The 22,904-nt window shown below is 38.9% G+C and overlaps 1 protein-coding gene across 1 annotated transcript in view; it reads left to right on the top strand.

Moving 5' to 3' along the window:
- Nucleotides 1-22,904, top strand: part of MRC2 (mannose receptor C-type 2) — a 113,775-nt gene that overhangs the window by 64,643 nt on the left and 26,228 nt on the right. Inside the window, exons 13-21 of the mRNA XM_083376321.1 lie at nucleotides 526-668; nucleotides 1,374-1,476; nucleotides 2,201-2,339; nucleotides 3,061-3,096; nucleotides 6,731-6,891; nucleotides 11,426-11,493; nucleotides 11,611-11,711; nucleotides 17,489-17,634; nucleotides 18,132-18,237. Coding sequence (XP_083232447.1) covers nucleotides 526-668; nucleotides 1,374-1,476; nucleotides 2,201-2,339; nucleotides 3,061-3,096; nucleotides 6,731-6,891; nucleotides 11,426-11,493; nucleotides 11,611-11,711; nucleotides 17,489-17,634; nucleotides 18,132-18,237 — 1,003 coding nt within the window. The remainder of the gene's footprint in view (nucleotides 1-525; nucleotides 669-1,373; nucleotides 1,477-2,200; nucleotides 2,340-3,060; nucleotides 3,097-6,730; nucleotides 6,892-11,425; nucleotides 11,494-11,610; nucleotides 11,712-17,488; nucleotides 17,635-18,131; nucleotides 18,238-22,904) is intronic.

The raw sequence follows: 22,904 nt of genomic DNA, 5'->3' as shown, positions 1-22,904 counted from the left end.
AAATAAATATAGAAGATTGTGACTTGGAACGTGAGAGCAAAAGATACCAGGTAATAAATGAACATATGAGGTGAAAGAAAGAGAAACTGATAAATTATGTAACTATGAACTGAGGAGAAAGGTAATGTATGTAATGTATAGATTTGTAGCTTTATCACACATTACTGTAAATATGGTTTTTGTAAGTAAGAAATAAAGCAAACCCCAATCAATATTGAAGGCTTTAGATAGAATAAAGCGTGAGATTCACATTATCCTATTCCAAATGCCAACCAGGTTATGAGAAAAACATGATGATCCTTTTGCATATTTATTAGATTCTGCCTTTGTTGAGTCTTCAGGAGAAGGAATATCATTCTAATGGAGCATTCTTCTTTAGCAGGATAGACTTCATTTTCCAGTGCAGTATTTGCATGAGACATATCCTGTCATACATTTCTAAAAAAACAAACCAGAGTCCATCATGCTGGGATAATAACAGGGATCAATTTGTAAAATTACCCTTTCTCCTTAATTTTTGGACAGGTATTCAGCTATGATAAGCTGCAGGAAAAGAAAAATTGGATCACAGCACATTTGTTCTGTCAGGAATTAAAAGCACAGCTCTTGAGCTTGAGTGATTATGAGGAGGAACATTTTGTAGCCAACACCCTCAACAAGATTTTTGGGTGAGGAATAAATTAAGTACTTAAGTAATTTTGTGACTAATTAGAAAATGTATACTTGGAGTTGAAAGGGACGCGGTGGCTCAGTGGGTTAGGACGCTGAGCTTGTCGATCAGATGGTCGGCAGTTTGGCGGGTTGAATCCCGAGTGCCGCGTAACAGAGTGAGTGCCTGTTACTCGTCCCAGCTTCTGCCAATCTAGCAGTTCGAAAGCACGTAAAAATGCAAGTAGAAAAATAGGGACCACTACGGTGGGAAGGTAACAGCGTTCCGTGCGCCTTTGGCGTCTAGTCATGCCGGCCACATGACCATGGAGACGTCCTCGGACAAACGCTGGCTCTTCGGCTTTGAAATGGAAATGAGCACAGGCCCCTAGAGTTGGAAACGACTAGCATGCATGTGCGGGGGAACCTTTACCTTTACCTTATACTTGGAGTTACAGGCTTATATTCATTTGTGCATTCCTCTATGCTCCTGAATATATACATGCATTGATTGAGCATAAGGTAGTTTCATAAAGGCCCAAACATAACTTAAATTATGACAGTACTTTTATTTGTGGCAAATAATCTGGGGAAATGAAGAAAATGGATTGTTCCAATTTTTCTCAGCATCAAAAGCAAAATCAGACCATTTCTCCTAATTATGTGAAATGGATATTTTTCAGCTATGCGATCATCTCTTTCTTTTCCCCTTTGCTATCACCCAGGGAATCGGAACCTGACACTCATGAGCAACACTGGTTCTGGATTGGCTTGAATCGCCGTAGCCCTAGGGCTGGGGGAAGCTGGAGTTGGAGTGATGGTGTTGGAGTGAGTAGTGGATTTCATATTTGGAATATACATGGAAAAGTGTAAATATTTAGAGAGTATAAGTTTATTTATTGAATCAGCTTTTTCAAAGTTACAAATTGAGCTACTGGTTGTGAATATAGCATTAATTTTGTCTGCTCAGACCAATTAATAAAAAAATTTACACTGAAAACAGAAAAATCTATCAACTTTATAATAAATCAAATAACATTCTCTCAATTCTGGATTTTGTACTCCAATGCATCAAACAATTAAAATGCCAATATGTATTTATATGAAAAAAAACTGAAAAAGCTTGGGGAAAATAATGGGTTTTACAGCAAGATTATCTGTCTCTATTTTTCTGACTGTGAAAAATTCTCACTATCAGCTGTTTCTACTTTTGATTAATTATAATGGATTAAGATATGCCCATACTGAGGCAAGCTCTGCTTTCATTTATAGTTGTTTATTTTTTGATCTGGTGAATAGTTTGAAAACTAGACTACTTTAATAATTTAAAGCACAAACATTGAAAAATATTTCGTTTTTTAACCCCAAATGCTCTCATCTTTTGGAAAACTAAACATAATTTAGGAGACGAGGAAATAAGAGTGTGCTGGCAAGGATCAAGAGCAGCCTATCTGAGCATTTTTGTACCTGCAGCCAAACATGATCTGAGAGTTTTTTTCATGAAGCAGATCTTTTTGAAACTAACTGCTTCCCATTTAATTTTGGCCTTTAGTTTTCTTATCACAACTTTGACCGCAGTAATCATGATGATGATGACATCCGTAACTGTGTGGCTCTGGACTTGGCATCCTTGCAGTGGGTGCCTCTGCAATGTGAACTTAAACTGGACTGGATCTGCAAATTGCCCAAAGGTGACTGGGATTGTAATAAGGAGGCAGGGAGGGAGCAGAACAAGAGAAGTGATGAGATTGTACAGAGCACAAGGTATTGGAGATAAGATTTGGACATGGTTTGCATTCTTAATTCCATTCTCAGTTTGGAGGATTGAATGCTTACGTACTTAGGAATACTGTTAAGCATCTTTTATCACCATTTTTGCTGTTTATTTCTTCATTTCTATATTTCTTAAAACATGAGATTTTAAAGAGGATTTATTAATTATTTTTTAATTAAGTGAAAAATGCCTACTAACAGTCAGTTAGTTTTCAGAATGTCCATTTAAGTAGACCATATGAATAATATAGTTACAGCTGTGTGCCTCAGACTGAGACAGTTTTGCCCCATTTGATTTACCAGGTTAATGTTTTTTATTATGACTGACTTGAATTTTTAAAAATTCAGCATTATCCACTACACCTGCTTTTCTTTTTAATGCTGTATTATTATGGCAGTTATTGTCTAACTCACAAATTTATGTGAATAGCTTATTACTAATTGCTCTGAGTTTTGTCAATAAAGGACATAGAAGAATACATAACTATTTTTAATAAAAAGGGAAAGATTCACTTGCTTTATGGGTGTTTTAAATAAAAAAAATTAACTTTATTGCTTCCTTGAAAAACTTTTGATATGCTTGATGGGGATATGATCTGTAATGAAGATTGATCATTCATTCATTCATTCATTCATTAGGGACTGAGGTGAAAGAACCAGAAACAACCATCCAAGGTGAGTATATCTAGTCCTGTGTTATATATCCTAATTTTATTGCCCTCCCTCCTGTAAAGTTATATCCATTCCTTGATTTGTATACACAACAGATAACAAAGTTACTGCTTTTGTTGGATTTTGTGGTTAATATTATGCTTTAGGAATTTTATGAACTATGGGTGTCAAGACTTACATATATATGTTGTCCCGAATTCGGGTCTGAGCCTGGTGCTGAGGGCAATGAAGAACACCGGACAGGAGGTGCAGGTTTTGTTTTCTTTTATTAAAGTGCTCCAAGAAAAGGGATCCTGGCCAGAATAATAATGATCTAACAATTATTCTATTGGTCTCCAACTGTCCCTATTCCTAAGCCTTAACTAATGAATGCTTCAGGAGTTATCTAATACAGACGTCCCCAACCTTTTGGGCACCAGGGGCCGGTTCCGTGAAGAAAGGTTTTTTCCATAGACAGGGGAGTGCGTGGTTTTGTGTGCTGCCTGCACCCCAGGGATGGGGCTTTGCTTGTTTGTGCAGACTGGTTGCTGGCATGCCGTGGCCAGGTACCTGTCCACGGACCAGGGGTTGGGGATCTCTGATCTAATACACATTCTATTTGCTTCAGGCCATCTCTGTTCCTAACTTTTAGCTGAACTATACAAGATACCTAACTCTTTGTAATTTTTATCAGCTTTCTAACCACCCAGTATTGTTACAAGCTTTACATGTGCATATTCCCTGTGAATAAGCATTCTTTGTTCTTGCCAGACAAACTTCACAACTGCAGGCTTCCCAGTCTTCTTTCAAGTGTTTGCCATAACCTTGCTTTGTTTTGGCATCCAGCCTATCATTCAGATGTAGTGTCCAAACATTATCAAGAGACTGTTGTAGATGGCAATATGGATTATTTTTTTAAAAAAAAGAAATTATATTTTTTTCAGCAAGTGATTGGTTAAGGGTCTTTGTTAATCAACTAAAACTAGAAAGGATTTGATATCGAGAAGTTGGGTGGACTTGCAGATGCCTAATATGTATGAAGCAGTTTTAAAGAGATGTGCTGTGTATATTAAGTGCTCTGAGAAAGCTCAGATCCCTAAGTGCCAAGAGAAGGAGGCAATAATCAGTGTCAGTAAGGCCTTACCTCAAAAGGACAGACCAGGGCTTGAGTCAACAGAGGAAAAAGTTGATTAAAATGAAATGGGGATGGCTTTTGTGGGCATACATATGAGCATATTCAGTGCTTTTTTTCTAAAAAAAAAAAAAAGGTGGTGGAACTCTCATCTTGGTGGGTGCAGGAGGCCGGGGGGGCGGCACTGCTGCAGTCATGGGTGCTAGGGGTGTTGGTGGTGGGCTGCCCCCTGGGGCCAGAGCCGGCACGGCTGGTGCTGTGGGAGCAGCGGGGCCCGCTCTATACGGCGGGGCTGCACGGTGCGGGCCAGGTGATGCAGAAAAAAAGCCCTGCTTTTATGTTTTAATTTTATGATTTTAAAAATATTGTAAGTTGCCCCAAACCTCGCCATGTGGATTTGCTACAAATATTATATAATCTGTAAATAAAGGTAGAACATATGTTAAATATACATCAAATGATAATATGCTTCCCTACAAAGTCAATTCTTGCTCAAGGACAGACCAAGGAGTTAACTCAGAAAGGCAAGAGGAAAATTTAGAAGAGGTCTGTGCAACTTGTAGAAGGGAAAGGCCCACACTGGTAAATTAAAAATATTTGTGGTCTGTAAAGGAATGCTGGTGGGCTAATCAATGATATAGTGACTAGAGGAGCATCTACAGTGTTGGAGTTCGTGGTCATGGTAAACCATGGAGGCACTAGGCAACATGACTTTCAGGGCAGTGGTGGTGATTTTATTACTTTTTTAAAAAAAAAATAAAAGTCTGTGCTCTGTCCAAGGGTGCTTGATAGGCTGCATGTACAGGACTGGTCTAGAATTTAGTTTGGAGCATTCAACTATCTAGAGCAGGCATGTCAAACTCATTTTGTTTGAGGCAACTTCTTATAAAAGAATTGCCATTAATTTGTTTTAATAAAATAATTTAAATCAATTTTTCACTTGATTTCAAATTAAATTAATTATATTGGTTACAATGAGAATTTTTTTAGTACAATTGCCAAATGCAATAAACTAGTTTTAGGTATATGTGTGCACTAATTATTTCAACACCAATACATTTTAACAACATATTCTATTTGTAAATGAATGCAAATGCAAATTATACAATTTTTGTGCAAAAATAAAACAAAATAACAGATTTAAGAGCTGTTATCATTAGTTATCCTTAGATAAAAAATAATTCCATCATCCAAAACTTTGTTGTACTGTTGCAGAGATGTTAACATAGGAAATAGATTATTTTGTTATCCAATTTTACCTTCTGAAAGACAGAAGCAGATGAAAAATGTGAGGTTCTTTCCTGTTGGCTTTTTTGAATTAGCTGTTTTATATTCTAAAAGTTTAGTTCCTAAAGAAGTAATCCTGTAAATAATTTAAATGTCCTCTTCTTTTATGACTCAAGGACTTCAACTCCCAGAATTCCTGAGCCAGCATGGCTCAGCTTGGAAACCTCTCCCTTTCCCCTCAGCATGGCTGGCTCAGGATTTCTGGGAGTTGGTCCACAAGTCATAAAAAAGGGCCAAGATTGCCTAGCAATAGGCTTTCAGAGGGAGTTTTTTGGTTTTTTTTTTTGCAAAAAAAGGGTGCCGGAACGCCATTCTTAGCGTTCTATGAGAAAAAAAACCCTGAGCATATTATGATTATGGTTTCTGAAATCATATGTGATCTGGAAAAACTGAAAAAGAAAAAAAATTGCCTGAAGTTGGACACAACATTTATTTTTACTGTTTAATACTGATCTAATCCTGTGGCTCCAATATATTATATTCAGCACAAATTCCATTTAATGTAAATGTTTATGGGAGTTGCAACTTCCAATGGTTCTTAAAACAATAAGAAAGTTAACTGTGTTGAAACTCCTCTCTTATGGGGCAGGAAGTGATTTTTCTATTATGCATTTGATTTTGATTCAGAAACAAGTTATGTGTTGTAGATTAACCCAGCATGACATTTATTTTACTCGGTATGTTCTATCTTGTAGCTCTACCATGTAGGTTATATTTAATACATTTTATTGAGGGTGGATTACTCAAAGAATTTGATTTGACATTTATTTTATCATGGGTGAGAAACATATTGCAATTGGAATCAAATTCCAGTCAGTCCCATTCACTGTGTACAATGGTGATAGATGAAGGGTAACAATATTTGGATGGCAAGAAATTTATGGTCAAGATATTGTGTTCATAAACATTATATTCTAATGATGTTCACCTATGTTAGTTTATGAACAGAAATTTGATACAATTTAGGTGAAACCTGTTCACTCACCAACACTTCAGGATTTTTAAGTCTTCTCTTAGAACAGGGGTCTTCAAACTTGGCCCTTTTATGACTTGTGGACTTCAACTCCCAGAATTCCTCAGCCAGCATCAAGTTTGAAGATCCCTGTCTTAGAAGAACAACAACAATTGAAAAGCTAAGTAAAAGACATGATTCCCTCAGTGATTATTTGCTGCAGCGTTGATTTTTGTACAGCTAAAAAACACTAAGACAGACCAGTTATTTTCTCACTTTGTCTGCAGGGAGTAATGAGTGGTTAAAGTTTCAGGATGCTGAATATAAGTTCTTTGATCACCGTTCAACTTGGGTGCAGGCTCAACGGATTTGCACATGGTTTCAAGCTGAGTTGGTGTCAATTCATAGCCAAACTGAATTGGATTTTTTGGGCCAAAACTTGAAGAAGGTAGGATACTATCTAAAATACTATACTGTGATGAATTCATGTCAAATAAAATTAGTCAAATTGGTATTTTGTTGTGTTAGGGATTGTAGGGATGTTTCAAGATCGGTAAAAGACATCCCCATGTTTCCATCCATCCAGAACAACTCTTTTATGGAAAAAACAAAAATGGAAGAAGTAAGAAATACACAAGATTTATAAAAAGAAGACAGAGTAGTTTTGATTTCCTCTAGGAAAAAAAATCTGTGGAAGATGGGTTGCCCCCCATAATAGTTCTGTAGCCTATAACAAGAAGAGAGTGTTGATGATTGGTAGTAGAGAGGATGGGAGGGTGGTCTGGAGGAAGACATCAAAAACAAAACTCTATTTATATTATAACTTAATTTTGCAAATTTGGATAGGTATTATATAATATTTTTATTGCTATTTAATTATTAACAAAAAAGCAAAAAGCAAAACACAAAAATAATAATTTTGAAATGCATATATTGTTAGAGAAGAGGAAAAAAAGACCATATAAAAGTACTTTAACAAAAAAGTGAAAAATAGGACATAGAAACAAATAGTATGATATGTCATTGTAACAGTAAATTGTTGAAACTTCATATCTGCTTATCTTATGCAAACATTATTCAAGGTACTTCTAATAAATTTATGCAACTATCATTTTTATGTTATTGCATAAATATATTCTCTATAAATGAATGTTATATTTCATTTTTAAAAAATATATCTTATTGATTTTTTTAACACCTTAATATTTGGTAAACAGCGTGTTATCTGGGTTTACAATTAAAAACAATCCATAACAATTAATTTCTATAATTCCATAATCCACACCGTAGTTTTCTTTGATTTTCTCTTCTTCCAATAATATTCTCTTTTCCAAACTTAAATTAGTACATTTCTTAATATTTTGATAGATAACAATTGAATATAAACATTTTTCCAGTATTTAACAATTATATCAATATAAAGCTTTTTCAAAGTAATCATCTTAATTACCTTGTCATAAATCCTGTTTTTAAACTTCTTATTTAGATTTGTTTTCCCCATAATGTTCAAAACATTCTTACCAGTTAAGATTTTCTCAGAATTAATTTCACTTAAGTATTAAATCTTTTTCCTCAAGCCACCCCAACAGTTTTACATTTCTCATATCTTAAAAAGAAGAAAAAAGAGAAAAAAGAAGAAAATAATATACTACTTGAAAAACATATCCCTCTTAAGCTAAAATACATTTATGTCCAAAAATTTTCTATTCTTTTCAACCATATTCAAATAAATGTTTAGTCTTTAAATATTCCACCTAATAAATCCAATCATCTAATCTTTTGAATCTATTCAGAACATTCTTATCAACTGAGATTTTCTCAAGATCAATTACACGTAAATATCTAAAACCTTTCCCTCATATAAACCATCCCGACATTTTTATGTTTCTCATATTATAAAAAATAATATAATATTTCTCATATTATAAAGTAAATAAAAATACTATGTTATTTGAGGGGCCTATTCCTCTTAAACTAAAATACATTTATATCCAGAATTTTTCTATTTTTTTAACCATCTTCAAACAAATGTTTAATGTTTAAATATTCCATCTGATTAGGTCCCATCATCCAATTTCTTAATTCTAACTTTAGTCCTTTTTTTGCCAAATATCTATCATGCTCCACTAGATTAAAACGTCTTCCCATAGTCTTTAGATGTTGTTGTAAGTAAAAGAAACAAATCCAGTAAAATGTTTTTGTGGGAGGGTTTCGCCCCTTCATATTCATTGAAAATCTTTTTTTTCTTTCTCTCTTAATTTCTCTTATCATTTTTCTCTCTCAAATTCTTGTAGTTCTCCTGACAGCTCTGTAATCCATTTTGTAAAATCTTTGTTCTTGTCCTCAGACTTATTTTGCAGGTTATCTTTTCCATGTCCAATATTTCCTGCAAGTTTTTCTCTGCCTGGGTTAAATCATAATTCCTTCCATTGTTGAGTTCCATCTTTAAATCTCTTTCCTCTGGTTTATATTCAGTTGTCTGATTTATCTGATCGCTCTCTATTTTTATTTTCTGAGAATTTTTATTGTTGTAAGGTTAAATTGAAAATATGTTCATTTAAATTTTCAAAGTTGTTTTTAATTTCTTCATGGTTTGAAATCATTGTCATTTGAATTAGTTGCAACATAGCATACATTTCCTTCTGGAAGGTATTTGTTTTTTCTTGATATGTTCTTTCTGCAGGTCTCTGATGTTCCATGATAGCCAAGAATCAAAGTTTTCATTTCTCTGCAAACAGCTTTAAAGTCACAATTCTATAAGTATTTATAATCCAGGAAGATCAATTTTTTTTGCTAAGGTTTATAGTTCTTGCCTTGTAAATAGCCCAAAATGTTTTCTTTTTGTTGCAGCTGTTCTCTGTTTGGTTAAGATGTTGAAGGTCACAAAAACAAGATTACTGGGCTTTCTGTCAGTTCCTGTATTAAAGCAACTACAGTTGCATATTTTCCTCGACCACTAGTTGTCAGCACCAGTTCATTTTTTCAATTTTCAAAACAATTACTTTCTTCTGTTTTCAATAATCTTTTGAAAAGAAAATCTTAACAAATTTCACATTTCAAACTTATCCAGATTTAAGTCTTATATTCATTTCATTTCAATATATTTCTGTCCCCCATAAAAGTTTAATTCACCGCTTCCTTCTGAGGGAGGGTGGGGCAAAGCTCCCCCTCCTTCTCACTTTCGGAGGATTTTGTTTCTTTGTTTTCCCCAGGAAGTAAATTACCAAGTAGAATTGAGAAAATCGATGTTTTTACCCATTGTTTACGGTCACATTGTTTACGATCAAGCTTGAATTAGTGCTTTTTGGCTTCGGCTGCTTGTAGCTTGGGCTAGACTCTGGAATGAAGCTAGCCTTTCTTCTGCTGGTTTCTGGAGGGCTTTCCCCAACCAACTGGATCTACTGCCATCTCTCCATGGTTGACTGGGCACTCCTCCTTCTTTGTCGCCTTTCTGGGGTGACTTCAGGCCCATTTAGGGTCCCCTAGCAGAGAGAAATCAGCCATATGGTGCAAAGCAATGCAATCCCTTGGCTGTCATGCTAACTGCTCAAAACCAGAAGCTGAATTCTATATTTAATTATAGTTGTCTATATAAGTCTATATCTATAAGCAATTTGCTTGTAAGTAGCAAGTATAACACGTTTTCAATCTGTTGATTGAAAGAGGCCATACCTTTATCTTTCCAATGGTGAAGTATCACTCTTAGCCAAGTAAGAGTGTGGAGAATCCATTTACGTCATCCAAATTCCATGTACTAGATATATAGTTCAAAAGAATATTATCCTGCAAAAATTTTAGGGTTTTTTTGCACAACTTTATTTATACAATCCACCACTTTCTTGCCAAACTTGGTAAATAGAAAATATTGTGGAAACATATGTTTTAAAGAAACATTATCCTTACTACATCTTCTGTTTTTAACAGTCCTTTTCTATATAAATGTAATGGAGTACAATAAATTTAAGTGTTCAGGGTGTAGTGTATGCATATTTTAATTCAAATACAGCCAGTTGTGATGTTGACTTCTTATTTTAAGTTAAAAGTGTTACAGTACTATATATTCCAGTGCAGTTGGTAAATGAGCATATGTTTTGAATATACTAGTTCTCAGATTCAGTTTCTGGCATTCAGCTGAAGGATTAAGGATTAGTATACACGATTATTTTTATTCTATCTTTAAAAGTACCTACAAACAACATAGCACTAATGAGACCATGCTGTTGGAATGATCCTAATACTAATATAATTTTCCTAATGGAAGGGCCAGGTAACTTTTAGGCATGATCCTATTAAACTGTATACTTTAGCCTACTACACTAGGTGCACATTAGATGGCTTCAACGAAAAACCACCACCATCTTTAGCCAGATCAGTTGGCAAGCTGGCTGAACTGAGCTGAAATTTTAATTCAAAACATCTGAAGAATGCCAAACTATGGAAGATTGCCAGATATAATATGTTTTTTTTAGGTGATGTAAAGTGCTTTTTTAAAAATAAATACTGGACTAGACAAAACAATTTTTTGATATAAGAGAGCTTGCTGTGTTCAGTTATGATTTCATGTATAGGTAAGTTATATGGGGACTGAAGCCTTACTTAGGATGGATCTGGGTAGATTTGTGTGCATTTGCAGATCAACTTACATTGATATTTTATTCTGCCTTTCTTCAAGAATATACAAGGCAGTATATGTAAGGTTATATAAAACAATGTTTGATCCTTGAAAATGTAATAGGGAATTAATAACCTTAAAGAGAGATTGGTGGAATTGTGATTGAAGACTGCAGTGTCAACAATTATTTAGTAGTACTTGAGGCATGTTTCATCAAAAACAAGAACAATGAAAGGAGGAGGCCCATGATGGCATATTTAGTCACAACAGGTAATTTGACATTGGAGAGAAATGATTAGTTCTTTTATTCTCATTCTCCCTCTTACTTATGATTATATTTCTAATGCCAATATATACAATCCTTGACCAGTTTTCAAGAGGTCAGGAAGAACACTGGTGGATTGGATTAAACACCTATGAGAACGATGGACGGTTTCGGTGAGTTTTCTGTGTTCCTCATTAACACCTGTCACTGCTCTAGAAATGTTTTTCTTTCTTGGATTCACCTTTGCTTAAAATATGAAAGCCTCCCTCTGTGCCATTTACTTCCTCCAGGTGGTCTGATCGTTCTCTGTTGAATTTCATCTCATGGGCACCTGGTAAACCACGGTTTATTAACAAAGAAAGGAAGTGTGTGTACATGACAGCTAGCAGAGGTTAGTAGTAGATATTCTTTGAATTGCTTGACATTCCCAAATGATAATTGATTTATTTCTTGATTCCCATTACTGTGTCTTTGATCATTTGGAATATGGCATAACACGGGTCCCCAGCCCCCAGGCCACAGCCCACTACTGGGCCTTGAGCCGTTCGGAACTGGGCCATAGAAGCTGTAGGTGAGTGCGCATGCATGACTGTGCATCTCTACTCATACAAGCAGTGGGTGAGTATGTGTGTGTGTGTGCTTCATTTGTATGAGCGGTGGGCACGTATGGCTGCCACTTGCACAAATGGAGCTGCACACTGCGCGCTTGCCCACTGCTCGTACGGAAACATCCCCTCTTCCCCCACCCGCCGGTTTGCAAAGTCAGAAAGGTTGGGGAACTCTGGCATAACTCTTGTCATAACCGACAAGATGGTTCCGCCCCAGGCGCCTAATGGACCCTGAGCGGTTTCAGGTGGCGCTTGGGTCCCCGCCTGCCGCCTTCGCTCACAACCCGGCTGATGCCTTGGTGGAAGCCTGGGAAAGGGCAGCCACGGAGGCACTCGACTGTGTTGTACCCATGCGGCCCCTGACCCAGCGCAGATCCCAGTGGGCTCCATGGGCTCCAAAGTCTAACTACTTTGCTGCCCTCATCACGTCCGCAGATAATCGCCTGGCCGCCCTGTTCAGGGTGACCCGCTCCCTCCTCAACCAGGAGGTGAGGGAGGAGCCCTTGCAGGGTTGTGCTGAGGAGTTTAGCCAACATCTGGCGGACAAAATCGCTCGGATTCGGGCTAGTCTGGACTCCGACTGGGCAGAGTCTGACGGAGGTGACACGAGCGGTCTTGGTGATGTTATCTGGGAAGAGTTCGACCTTGTGACTCCAGAAGATGTGGACAGGATCATGGGGAGGCTGAGCTCCACCACGTGTTTATTGGACCCGTGCCCCTCCTGGGTGGTCTGTGTGGCTCGGGAGGGGATACGAGGCTGGCTCCAGGCAGTGATAACTGCTTCTTTGAGTGAGGGTAGCTTTCCTGCCTCCTTGAAGGAGGTGGTGGTCCAGCCTGCCCTGGACCCGGCTATTTTGAACAACTATCATCCGGTCTCCAACCTTCGCTTTCTTGCGAAGGTTGTTGAGAGCGTGGTGGCGCATCAGCTCCCTCTGTTCCTGGAGGAAGCTGATTATCTGGACCCGTACCAATCGGGCTTTAGGCCCGGGTACAGCATGGAGATGGCATTGGTTGTGCTGGTGAATGATCTCTGGCAGGCTCGGGACAGGGGTTGTTCCTCTGTCCTAGTCCTATTAGACCTCTCAGCGGCTTTCGATACCATCGACCATGGTATCTTACTGCGGCATCTCAGGGGGTTGGGAGTGGGGGGCACTGTTCTCCAGTGGTTCTCCTCCTATCTTCTGGGACATTTGCAGTCAGTGCTGACAGGAGGTCAGAGGTCGGCCTCGAGGCCTCTCGTTTGTGGAGTTCCTCAGGGGTCGGTCCTCTCACCTCTCCTGTTCAACATCTATATGAAGCCGCTGGGTGAGATCATTCGTGGTTTTGGAGTGGGGTATCATCAGTATGCTGATGATACCCAGCTTTTCATCTCTACCCCAAACCACCCCAGCGATGACCTTGATGTGATGTCCCGTTGCCTAGAGGCAGTTCGGGTATGGATGGGGAGGAACAGCCTTCGGCTCAATCCCGACAAGACTGGTTGTACATTCCGGCATCTCGGGAAATTCAGTCCATTCCATCTTTAACCATGGGGGGTGAGGTGGTACCCCCCATAGATAGGGCTCGCAACTTGGGTGTCCTCCTGGACTCACAGCTCAGTTTGGAAGACCATGTAGTAACTGTGACCAGGGGGGCTTTTGTCCAGGTTCGCCTGGTGCGCCAGTTGCGACCCTATCTGGACCGGGATGCCCTGCGTACAGTCATTCATGCGCTCGTGACCTCTCGTATAGACTACTGCAATGCTCTGTACATGGGGCTGCCCTTGAGGACCACTTGGAGGCTTCAGCTTTTGCAGAATGCGAGTTGTGATGGGGGTCTCCCGATACTCCCATGTAACACCTCTTCTCCGTGAGCTGCATTGGCTTCCAGTTGCCCTCTGGGTGAGATTCAAGGTGCTGGTGATGACCTATAAAGCCCTAAATGGCATGGGTCCAGATTACCTACGGGAGCACCTGCTGCCGGCATCATCTTCCCTTCGTCCTGTGCACTCCCACAGAGAGGGCCTCCTCAGGGTGCCGTCGGTCAGAGAGTGTCAGCTGGCGGCCCCCAGGGGGAGAGCATTCTCTGTGGGCGCACCAGCCCTTTGGAATCAATTACCGGTTGAGCTCCGGATGGCTCCCGACCTTCGCTCTTTCCGCCGTGATCTGAAAACCTACTTATTTGAACAGGCCGGCCTGGTATAAGAGTTTGGGGTATTTTTAACTATTTATTGTTAAGGCTAAATTAATTTAATCTTACTTTTAACTTTTGTATGTAGTACTTTTATTGCCCTGTACACCGCCCTGAGTACTTCGGGAGAAGGGCGGTATAGAAATTCAGTTAAATAAATAAAATAAAATAAAATAAAATAACATACTGCTTTCTTTGTTCCTGGCGCTTTTCCTGAAGTTGGTGTTTGGTGTATGACAAAAAATCATGTCAATAGTCCCATGATGTTTGCAGAAACCAGAATGTGACTCTGGCAGTAGGTCCAGCCCCAGATGACTTAGCAGAATTTTTGTAAGGTTTTTTTCTGCAATGAATAGTAGCAAGATTCCTCAGTAATTATCACATACAAAATTGTATAATGTAATAAACATGAAGCAATGAGAGATTATATACTGAAGCTATGGGTTACCAGTTTAACTTTCATCATTATTTGTTTCTGCATTCTATATTTACCTGAACAAAATTGTGCTACTTTACAGACAACAAGAAGGAATTCATCTGAATGCTATAGAAAGTTTGCTTACAGAACCATAATTTACATTATAGATTCCTATAGCATTTGCAATAGAAAACATGGCTTAACTATTTCAGTCAACTCTAAGCATGGAACCTACTGTCTGCCAAACAGATGGAAAGATAATAAATTGATCTTGCAAGAAATGTTCTGTAATGTTTAGGAGAATCCAACGTGGTGAAATGTTTATTTGGTTGAAGAATTCAAAATAAGTCTTTAGCATCCATCATTACTGGAAAATTAAGTTGCCAGTCAGTATTCTGCACTTGTCTGTTTATCAATACAAAATTGTGCAAGTGTCCTCAGTTTTCTTCTAAGCCTGGTTATTGTCTGAATAAATAATAGTGTAAAATGCATTAAAATAAAATTGATAAACGTTTTCCAACTAGGAGAGATTGGAAGCATATCTTGCAAGGAACTTATTAACAATTAAACACTAAAAAAGCCATCCAGATGTTCCTTCTCTATGAGAACAGCCTCCTACCAGTTTTCACAGGGGATATATGTAAAAGACTGAGAAAGTTTCCTTCTTAAGAACCTGGGAGAAGTTGGATTCAGAAAGCAAAACAAAGCAGCTGCTGAGATTTCTATATCCTATTTCTTAGAACGTAACTTGTTAGAAGAATCTTATTTTCTGTGGAGGTAGTGCCAGTAAGAATTTGTTCTTACTCTTAGTAAGAATATTGTTACTCTAATATTCTTAGCTGGCAAGACCAAATCATTTTCATTTCTATGTGGCAGAAGAAAGCAATCTTCCAGCCAGTTTTAGGGACCTCTATAAGAACTCCTTGTTAAACTCCCCCCCCCTTTGACTCCTGCAGTTCTTTTCATGTTTCCTTTACTTTTCCATCCTGTCTTCCCAATGGATGGCCATGGCCTCAGAAAGTCTCTGGATTACCTTGAGAGAATATTTGAATAGTTGGGGTTGCCGTTCTCAGAGCCTGGTCTTTCAAGAGCAGCCTGGCCAGGTTACAGTATCTCCTGCCCACCGACCAAATAATTCTTCTTCCCATTTGCCCATGGGTGACATGGTGATATGGAAAGCAGCACTGATTTCTTTTATTGTACTACTTCTTCAGATAATGGGGCTAATCTTTAAGCTCTTTCAAGAGCTGAGGAAATCAAGGGGACAGATTATAATGGAGGATTTCCTCAGGAACCACCCTCTATGTGGACATGAATTCTCTCCAAAGGTTTCTGTTTGATGCAGTCTTCCCTCAATTCCTCAAAGCTAATTTTTCACTCCAAAGAAATTGGCTGCATAGATATTCAGGAAAATTAAATGCTGTTTTGTCCAACGTCTTATAAATGAATGACTTACGATGGGTGTGTGTGTCAAGAACTTTTTGACACATCCAGCTGCAGATATCCCTTTCTTAGATGCAGTGAACATGAGTCATCATGGCAAAGTGAGTTTTACCAGGTGCAGAGAGAAAGGGTCTTCCATTGCAGTTAACTAATATTAGCCTATAAACCATCTCCCAAGACTTTAAAGCAGGGGTCTTCAAACTTGGCCCTTTTATGACTTGTGGACTTCAACTCCCAGAATTCCTCAGCCAGCATGTCTGGCTGAGGAATTCTGGGAGTTGAAGTACACAAGTCATAAAAGGGCCAAGTTTGAAGACCCCTGCTTTAAAGGTTCTGCCAGTATAGGTAATCCTCTATTTGCAATAGTTCAATTAGTGACCGTTCAAAGTTACAATGGCACTGAAAAAGTGAATTATAGCCGTTTTTCACACTTAGAACCATTGCAGCATCGCCCATGGTCATGTGATCAGAATCCAAAGGTTTGGCAAATGGTTCATATTTATGACGGTTGCAGTGTCATGTGATAAGTTTTTGAGACCTTCTGATGAGCAAAGTCAATGGAGAATCCAGTTTCACTTAACAACCATGTTACTAACTGAACAAATGCAATGATTCACTTTACAACTGTGGCAAGAAAAGTCGTAAAATGGGGCAAACTCACTTAACAATGTTTCACTTAGCAACACAAATTTTGGGCTCAGTTGTGGTCATAATTCAAGGACTACCTGTACTTGCCCAATTCATCTCCCTGATTTCATGGACTGATGAGTTCAACGAATGATGAAATCATCCCCATAATAGATATAAATGATGGAACTTATTTCATTCATTCCTCTCCTCTCCCCACACTCTAGGTACTGTTGAATTATTTATATAATGCTTCAACATGGATGACCACCTTTGTTATGAACATTTCTGAAATTCTTGCAAAACTGCAGTTTCTATCTCATTCTTTCCAGATAGGAGTTTTTTTTTCCTATAAAAAAAGGCTGCAATTTCAACAAATGTAAAGAAAAAAAAGATTTTCTTTTTTAAAAAATCCCATGATAGAAAGCTTGAAGTCTTTTTTCCCCTTGTTTTTTTCCAATTAGCCATGTGCCAAAATTGGTACCCTTATCTACCATGGAGAAACTTTGTGCGATGCACCAAGCTCATTAGAAATGTTTGTAGTGGTTGACTTCTTTTTTTGTCTTTGTTCTTATTTCCTTGCTATTAAAGCATTATAGTTTCTTCTCTCCCCACTTTCCATTCTCTTTTTAACAATTGGGATGCAATTAACCATTAATATGGAAATGTGTGTAAAGTTCCTTTCATTTATATTTTATTTTAGTGATGTGGGTCTACATGGCTTTTCAGACATAGCAGGTAAGAGAGGAAATATCCTAAGTTTCATATTTTGAGTTTTTCTCTGCCAGAATTTTAATACAAAGCCTTGGCAGCATTCATTAGTACAGCATTTTCTTTGAGAGGGCCACTGTGTTCTGGCATCCCTTAGATGAAGCTCATCACCATCTTTTTCATCCTCTGCAGAGGACTGGGGTGACCAGAGATGCCTCACTGCTCTGCCTTATGTTTGCAAGCGTGCCAACACCACCACTGTGCAGCCTTCCTTGCCGTCGCTACCTGTACCAACTCCTGGTAGCTGTCCCCAAGGGTGGCATGCCTTTATTAATAAGGTACTTAGGCCACACTATTATAATTCATTAATGGGAACAATTTAAGAGGAATATATGTATGTGTGTCTTCTTTAAACTATATATGTGAGAAGCAAAATAAGTTCTGTGGAGAATACTAAAACTGATTTCTTCACAAATATCCCTATTCCTGCCATCAGAACAGTTTCCAGAAAGTCTGAGTACAGTTGCCCTTTCCCTACTTAATGATTAGAATATAAGAATAAATGAGTCAAGGAGCTAGTGCAGTAAAATGGTAAACTATGGTTGATGAAACTTTTGACTGAAATCCTAGTATGGTTCACTTGACATCAGCCATTACTAGTTGGTCTATACTACCTCATTAGATTCTTGCAAGAAGAAAAAGTGTACTTTTGAGGAATTTTAGAGAAAGAGAGGAATAATAAGAGGAGCAATAGTGAATTACTGTAAACAAATCTGAACCAAAAAGATTCTTCCACATCCTGTTTTTTTTCTTTGTTGTGAAATACCATGTATAGTGCTTTAGGATCTACAGTCAAGAAAAAGTGACATGGATGGAGGCAAAGCGGAAATGTGAAATTCAGGGAGGTATATTGGCTACTATTTCGAACCATCTTGAGCAAGGTAGGTTTTATCCAAGGGTGTTTGAGTACCTGTACATGAAGAGATGTTTGCTCTGCCTCTGAAAAGTAGACAGGTTTTGGTCCCAGAATAGATAGGAAAGTTCCTCAAGAGAAAATCCTTTTGATGAGGGACAATGGCATTTTTGTTGGGAAAATTCACCTAATGTATCTGTGGGGAGGGTGTGGGGAGGCAAATAGTGTAACTAGTGTGGTGACCTCACAATGCAGGTTCTTTTGTATATGAGTTGAGAAGTTACATGCACATACTAAAAGGGGGGACTTGTGTTGCAACTACACAATGCTGCCTCTACAAGAAAGTAAGCACAGGGTCAGTCATACAGCACTCAAATGTCTATACACCAACACACAGGAGCAATAAACAAGGTGAACTAGAAATTTAGGCAAATGAGGGCAGATATGTTATTGTTGCCGTTATGGAAACTTAGCAGGATAAAACCCACAAATGGAACACACAGCTAGAGGGATTTAATTTATTGAAAAAAAGCAGACCAAATAAAAGAGGAGGTGAAGTAGCTCTATATAAGAAATAACTACATCTCTACAGAAATAGAGCACAACAATGATGAAAATTGTCCTGAATGCATTTGGGTCAATATAAAAGGGGAAACAATGACATTTCCCTAGGTGTATACTACAAGCCACCCAACCAAACAAACAGAGGAAATAGATAAAAGTTTTTGCTCTTCAACTAACTAAGATATGTAGCAAGCATATCACAATAGTAATGGGGGAGTTTAATTACCCTGACATCAACTGGGAGACAAACTCTGCACCAAGTGGAAGATCAAACAGATTCCTGACAAACCTAGCAGACAAATTTGTCTGCCAAAAAGTAGAGAAGGGAACTAGGGGATTAGCCATATAGACCTAATTCTCACAAACAGAGATGAAATGATAGGTGTTGAAGCCACAGGAACCTTGGGGGGGAGTGATCATGCAATATTGGAATTCAACATTATGAAAGCAAAAGCAAAAGAACACAGTCAAATTAGAGTCTTGGACTTTAAGAGAGCTAATTTCAATAAACTTAGTGAGAGCTTGGGAAGGATTCCATGGATGAGAATCCTCAAGGGGAAAACAACTGAAGAAGCTTGGGAAATTTTGAAAAGTGAGATTATAAAAGCCCAGTCTAGCACAATACCAACAAAGAAGAAAAATAACAGCTCTCAAAAGAAACCAGCATGGCTGCATAAAGAACTCTAAGATAAATTGAAACACAAAAAGGACAAGTATAAAAAGTGGGAAAAGGGGCACATAACTAAGGAAGAATATCAGCAAATAGCCCGAGCCTGCAAAGATGCAGTGAGTAAAGCTAAGGCTCAAAATGAACCAAGACTTGTGACAAAAGTAAAAAAATAACAAAAAAAAGCTTCTTTCAACATGTAAAAAATAAGAAAAAAGTTAAGGAAATGATTGGTCCATTAGTGGGAGTAAGTGGCAAGAAGATGACAAGGATCAGGGAAAAAGCAGAACTACTCAACTTGTTTTTTGCATCCATATTTGCACAAAGGGAAAAAACAGTCCAATCTATCAAAAACAGTACTGTAAAAAACAGATTAGAAACACAAGTTGAGATAGGCAAGAAAATGGTAAGTGAGCACCTGTCCACCCTAGATGAGTTCAAATCACCAGGACCAGATGTACTACACGCCAAGGTTCTGAAGGAACTGGCAGATGTGATCTCACAACCACTGAACTATATCTTTCAAAGATCCTGGAGCCCTGGGGAACTACCAGAGGACTGGAAAAGAGCTGATGTAGTTCCCATCTTCAAAAAAGGGAAAAAAATCAATCCAGGAAACTACAGACCTATCAGCCTGACCTCAATACCTGGGAAGATTCTGGAAAAGGTAATCAAGCAATGAATTGGTGAACAAACAAAGTCATTACCAAAAGCCAACATGTGTTTGTCAAAAACAGATCATACCAGACTAATCTTATTGCATTCTTTGACAAGGTGACAAAATTAGTGGACCAAAGGAATGCTGTGGATATAATTTACTTGGACTTCAGTGAGGCATTTGATAAAGTAGACTTGATAAGATAGAAAAATGTGGGTTAGACAGCATCACCACCAGATGGATTCGTAGCTGGGTGACTGGCCGTACTTGGCGTGGAGTCCTCAATGGAACTGCATCTACATGAAGGGAGGTGTGTAATGGAGTGCTCCACGGCTCTGTTCTGGGCCCATTGCTATTCAACAAGCTCATCAAATTTGCACCAAGCTGGCAGGAATAGCCAACACTCCAAAAGATAGGCCTAAGATACAGAAGGATCTTGACAGACGTGAACATTGGGTGCTATCTAACAAAATGAAATTCAGTGGTGAAAAAAGTAAGATTCTACATTTAGGCAAGAAAAATCAAGAAAAACCAAATGAACAAGTATAGTATATGTGGTACCTTGCTCAATAGTAGCAACTGTGAGAGGGATCTTGGAGTCCTAGTGGACAATCACTTAGATATGAGCCAGCAGTGTGCAGCTGCGAAAAAAGTGCTAGGCTGCATTAACAGAGGGATAGAATCAAGATCACGTGAAGTGTTAATACCACTTTATAATGCCTTGGTAAGGCCATACTTGGAATACTGCATCCAGTTTTGGTCAGTATGATGTAAAAAAGATGTTGAGACTCTAGAAAGAGTGCAGAGAAGAGCAACAAAGATGATTAGGGGACTGGAGGCTAAAACATATAAGGAACAGTTGCTGGAATTGGGTATGTGTAGTTTAACGAAGAGAAGGACTAGCGATGACATGATAGCAGTGTTCCAGTATCTCAGGGGCTGCCACAAAGAAGAGGGAGTCAAGCTATTCTCCAAAGCACTTGAGGGCAGGATGAGAAACACTGGATGGAAACTAACCAAAGAAAGAAGCAACCTAGAACTAAGGAGAAATTTCCTGACAGTTAGAACAATTAATCAGTGGAACAACCTGCCTCCAGAAGCTGTGAATGCTCCAACACTGGAAGTTTTTAACAGCTGTACTCCTGAAAATGAGTTTCAATTTGGAATTTCCAGAACAGTAAGATAAATAATCTTCCAGTTCACAGGAAGGAAAAAAGTTGTTGTTTTTTTAACCAATGTGTGATAGCCAGAGATTGATCTGTTTCTTTCTTTGCCTCTCAGCTTTATAGTTAGTAGTCTTTAGTATAGATATCTGTCTTATCCCCAAAATGTTCCATATTCTGCTTAGAACAGATGTGTTCTCTGATAGGCAGAACTTATTTTGTAGAATTCACTCCAGGAATATCTGAAGTAGTAATAAAGAATAGAAGGCTCTGAAGATATAAATACTGCATTTATTTTAGCTGTTGAATAACTAAACTAACATATTGTTTTCTCTAAACCAGGGCTTTTCAACCTTTTCACCCATTGTACCACTTTTAGGCTATGGCAATATCCAAGTAGCACCAGTTGCCTAGCAAGGTGTCAAAACTTGACCAAAAATAAAAAAGGAAAAAAAGTGATAAAGTACAGGTAGTCCTCAACTTACAACAGTTCACTTAGTGACTGTTTGAAGTTACAATGGCACTGAAAAAAAGTGATTTGTGACCAATTTTCACACTTATGACCGTTTCAGCATTCCCAGGGTCATGTGATTTACATTCAGATGCTTGGCAACAGTGATATTTATGATGGCTGCAGTGTCTTAAGATCATGTGATCCCTTTTGCAACCTTTTGACAAGCAAAGTCAATGGGGAAACCACCTTTTATATCAGAGGTGTCAAACTCAATTTCAGTGAGGGCCGCATTAGCATTGTGGTTACCATGGGGGGAGGGGTTTCCTCCCTTCCTTTTCCCCTGCCTCCCTCCTTCTCATTCCCATCTCCTTCCTTCCTTCCTTCCTTCCTTCCTTCCTTCCTTCCTTCCTTCCTTCCTTCCTTCCTTCCCATTCCCATCTCCTTCCTGCCTACCTGCCTGCCTGCGCTGATCCTGTGCTTCTGCTGAGCCTGATAGCTGATTGGCACTTCTGCAGGGCTGTCAGTGCTCAGCAGAAGCGCCAGGATCAGCGCCAGACTCCGGCTGATCAGCGTCCTTCCCCCGAAAACAGGCCGCTCACTCATTCGCCATTCCTCTGAAAACAGGCCGCTAGCTCACCCTTCCCCTGAAAACAGGCTGCTCGCTCGCTCACCCTTCCCCCCCAAAACAGGCTGCTTGCTTGCTCTCAATCACTCTTCCCCCCAAAACAGGCCGCTCACTCACTCACCCTTCCTCCAAAAACAGGCTGCTTGCTCACTCACCCTTCCCCAAAAAACAGGCTGTTCGCTCACTCACCCTTCCTCCGAAAACAAGCTGCTCACTCTGTCTCTCCTCACTACTTTATTAAGAAAAACCTCTTCGCTTCTCACTCTTTCTCTCCCTCTTCTGCCAAAACCTGCCCCTTTTATACCTTCTCTTCTCTCCACCACCCTCCTCCTTTTCTCTTCCATGTGTGCCAGAATCTCCAATTACTATGTCGCCACATGCGCCGATCCTGGGGCTTCTGCCAAGCTCTGCAGCTCGAGCTGATCTCCAGGTCTGTGTGGTGCCACTTAGCTGGTTCCCTCCCCTGCTACACTTGGCTAGGGGTCGCCTACCACCTGCCAGATGCTGAAGTACCACTGGTGGTACGTCTACCACTGGTTGAAAAGCCCTGCTCTAAACAAGACC

This window comes from Vipera ursinii (assembly GCF_947247035.1).
Source record: "Vipera ursinii genome assembly, chromosome: Z".
NCBI classification, from domain to species: domain Eukaryota; kingdom Metazoa; phylum Chordata; class Lepidosauria; order Squamata; family Viperidae; genus Vipera; species Vipera ursinii.
Note: the sequence above shows the minus strand (reverse complement) of the source record. Positions and strands in the feature narration are given on the sequence as shown.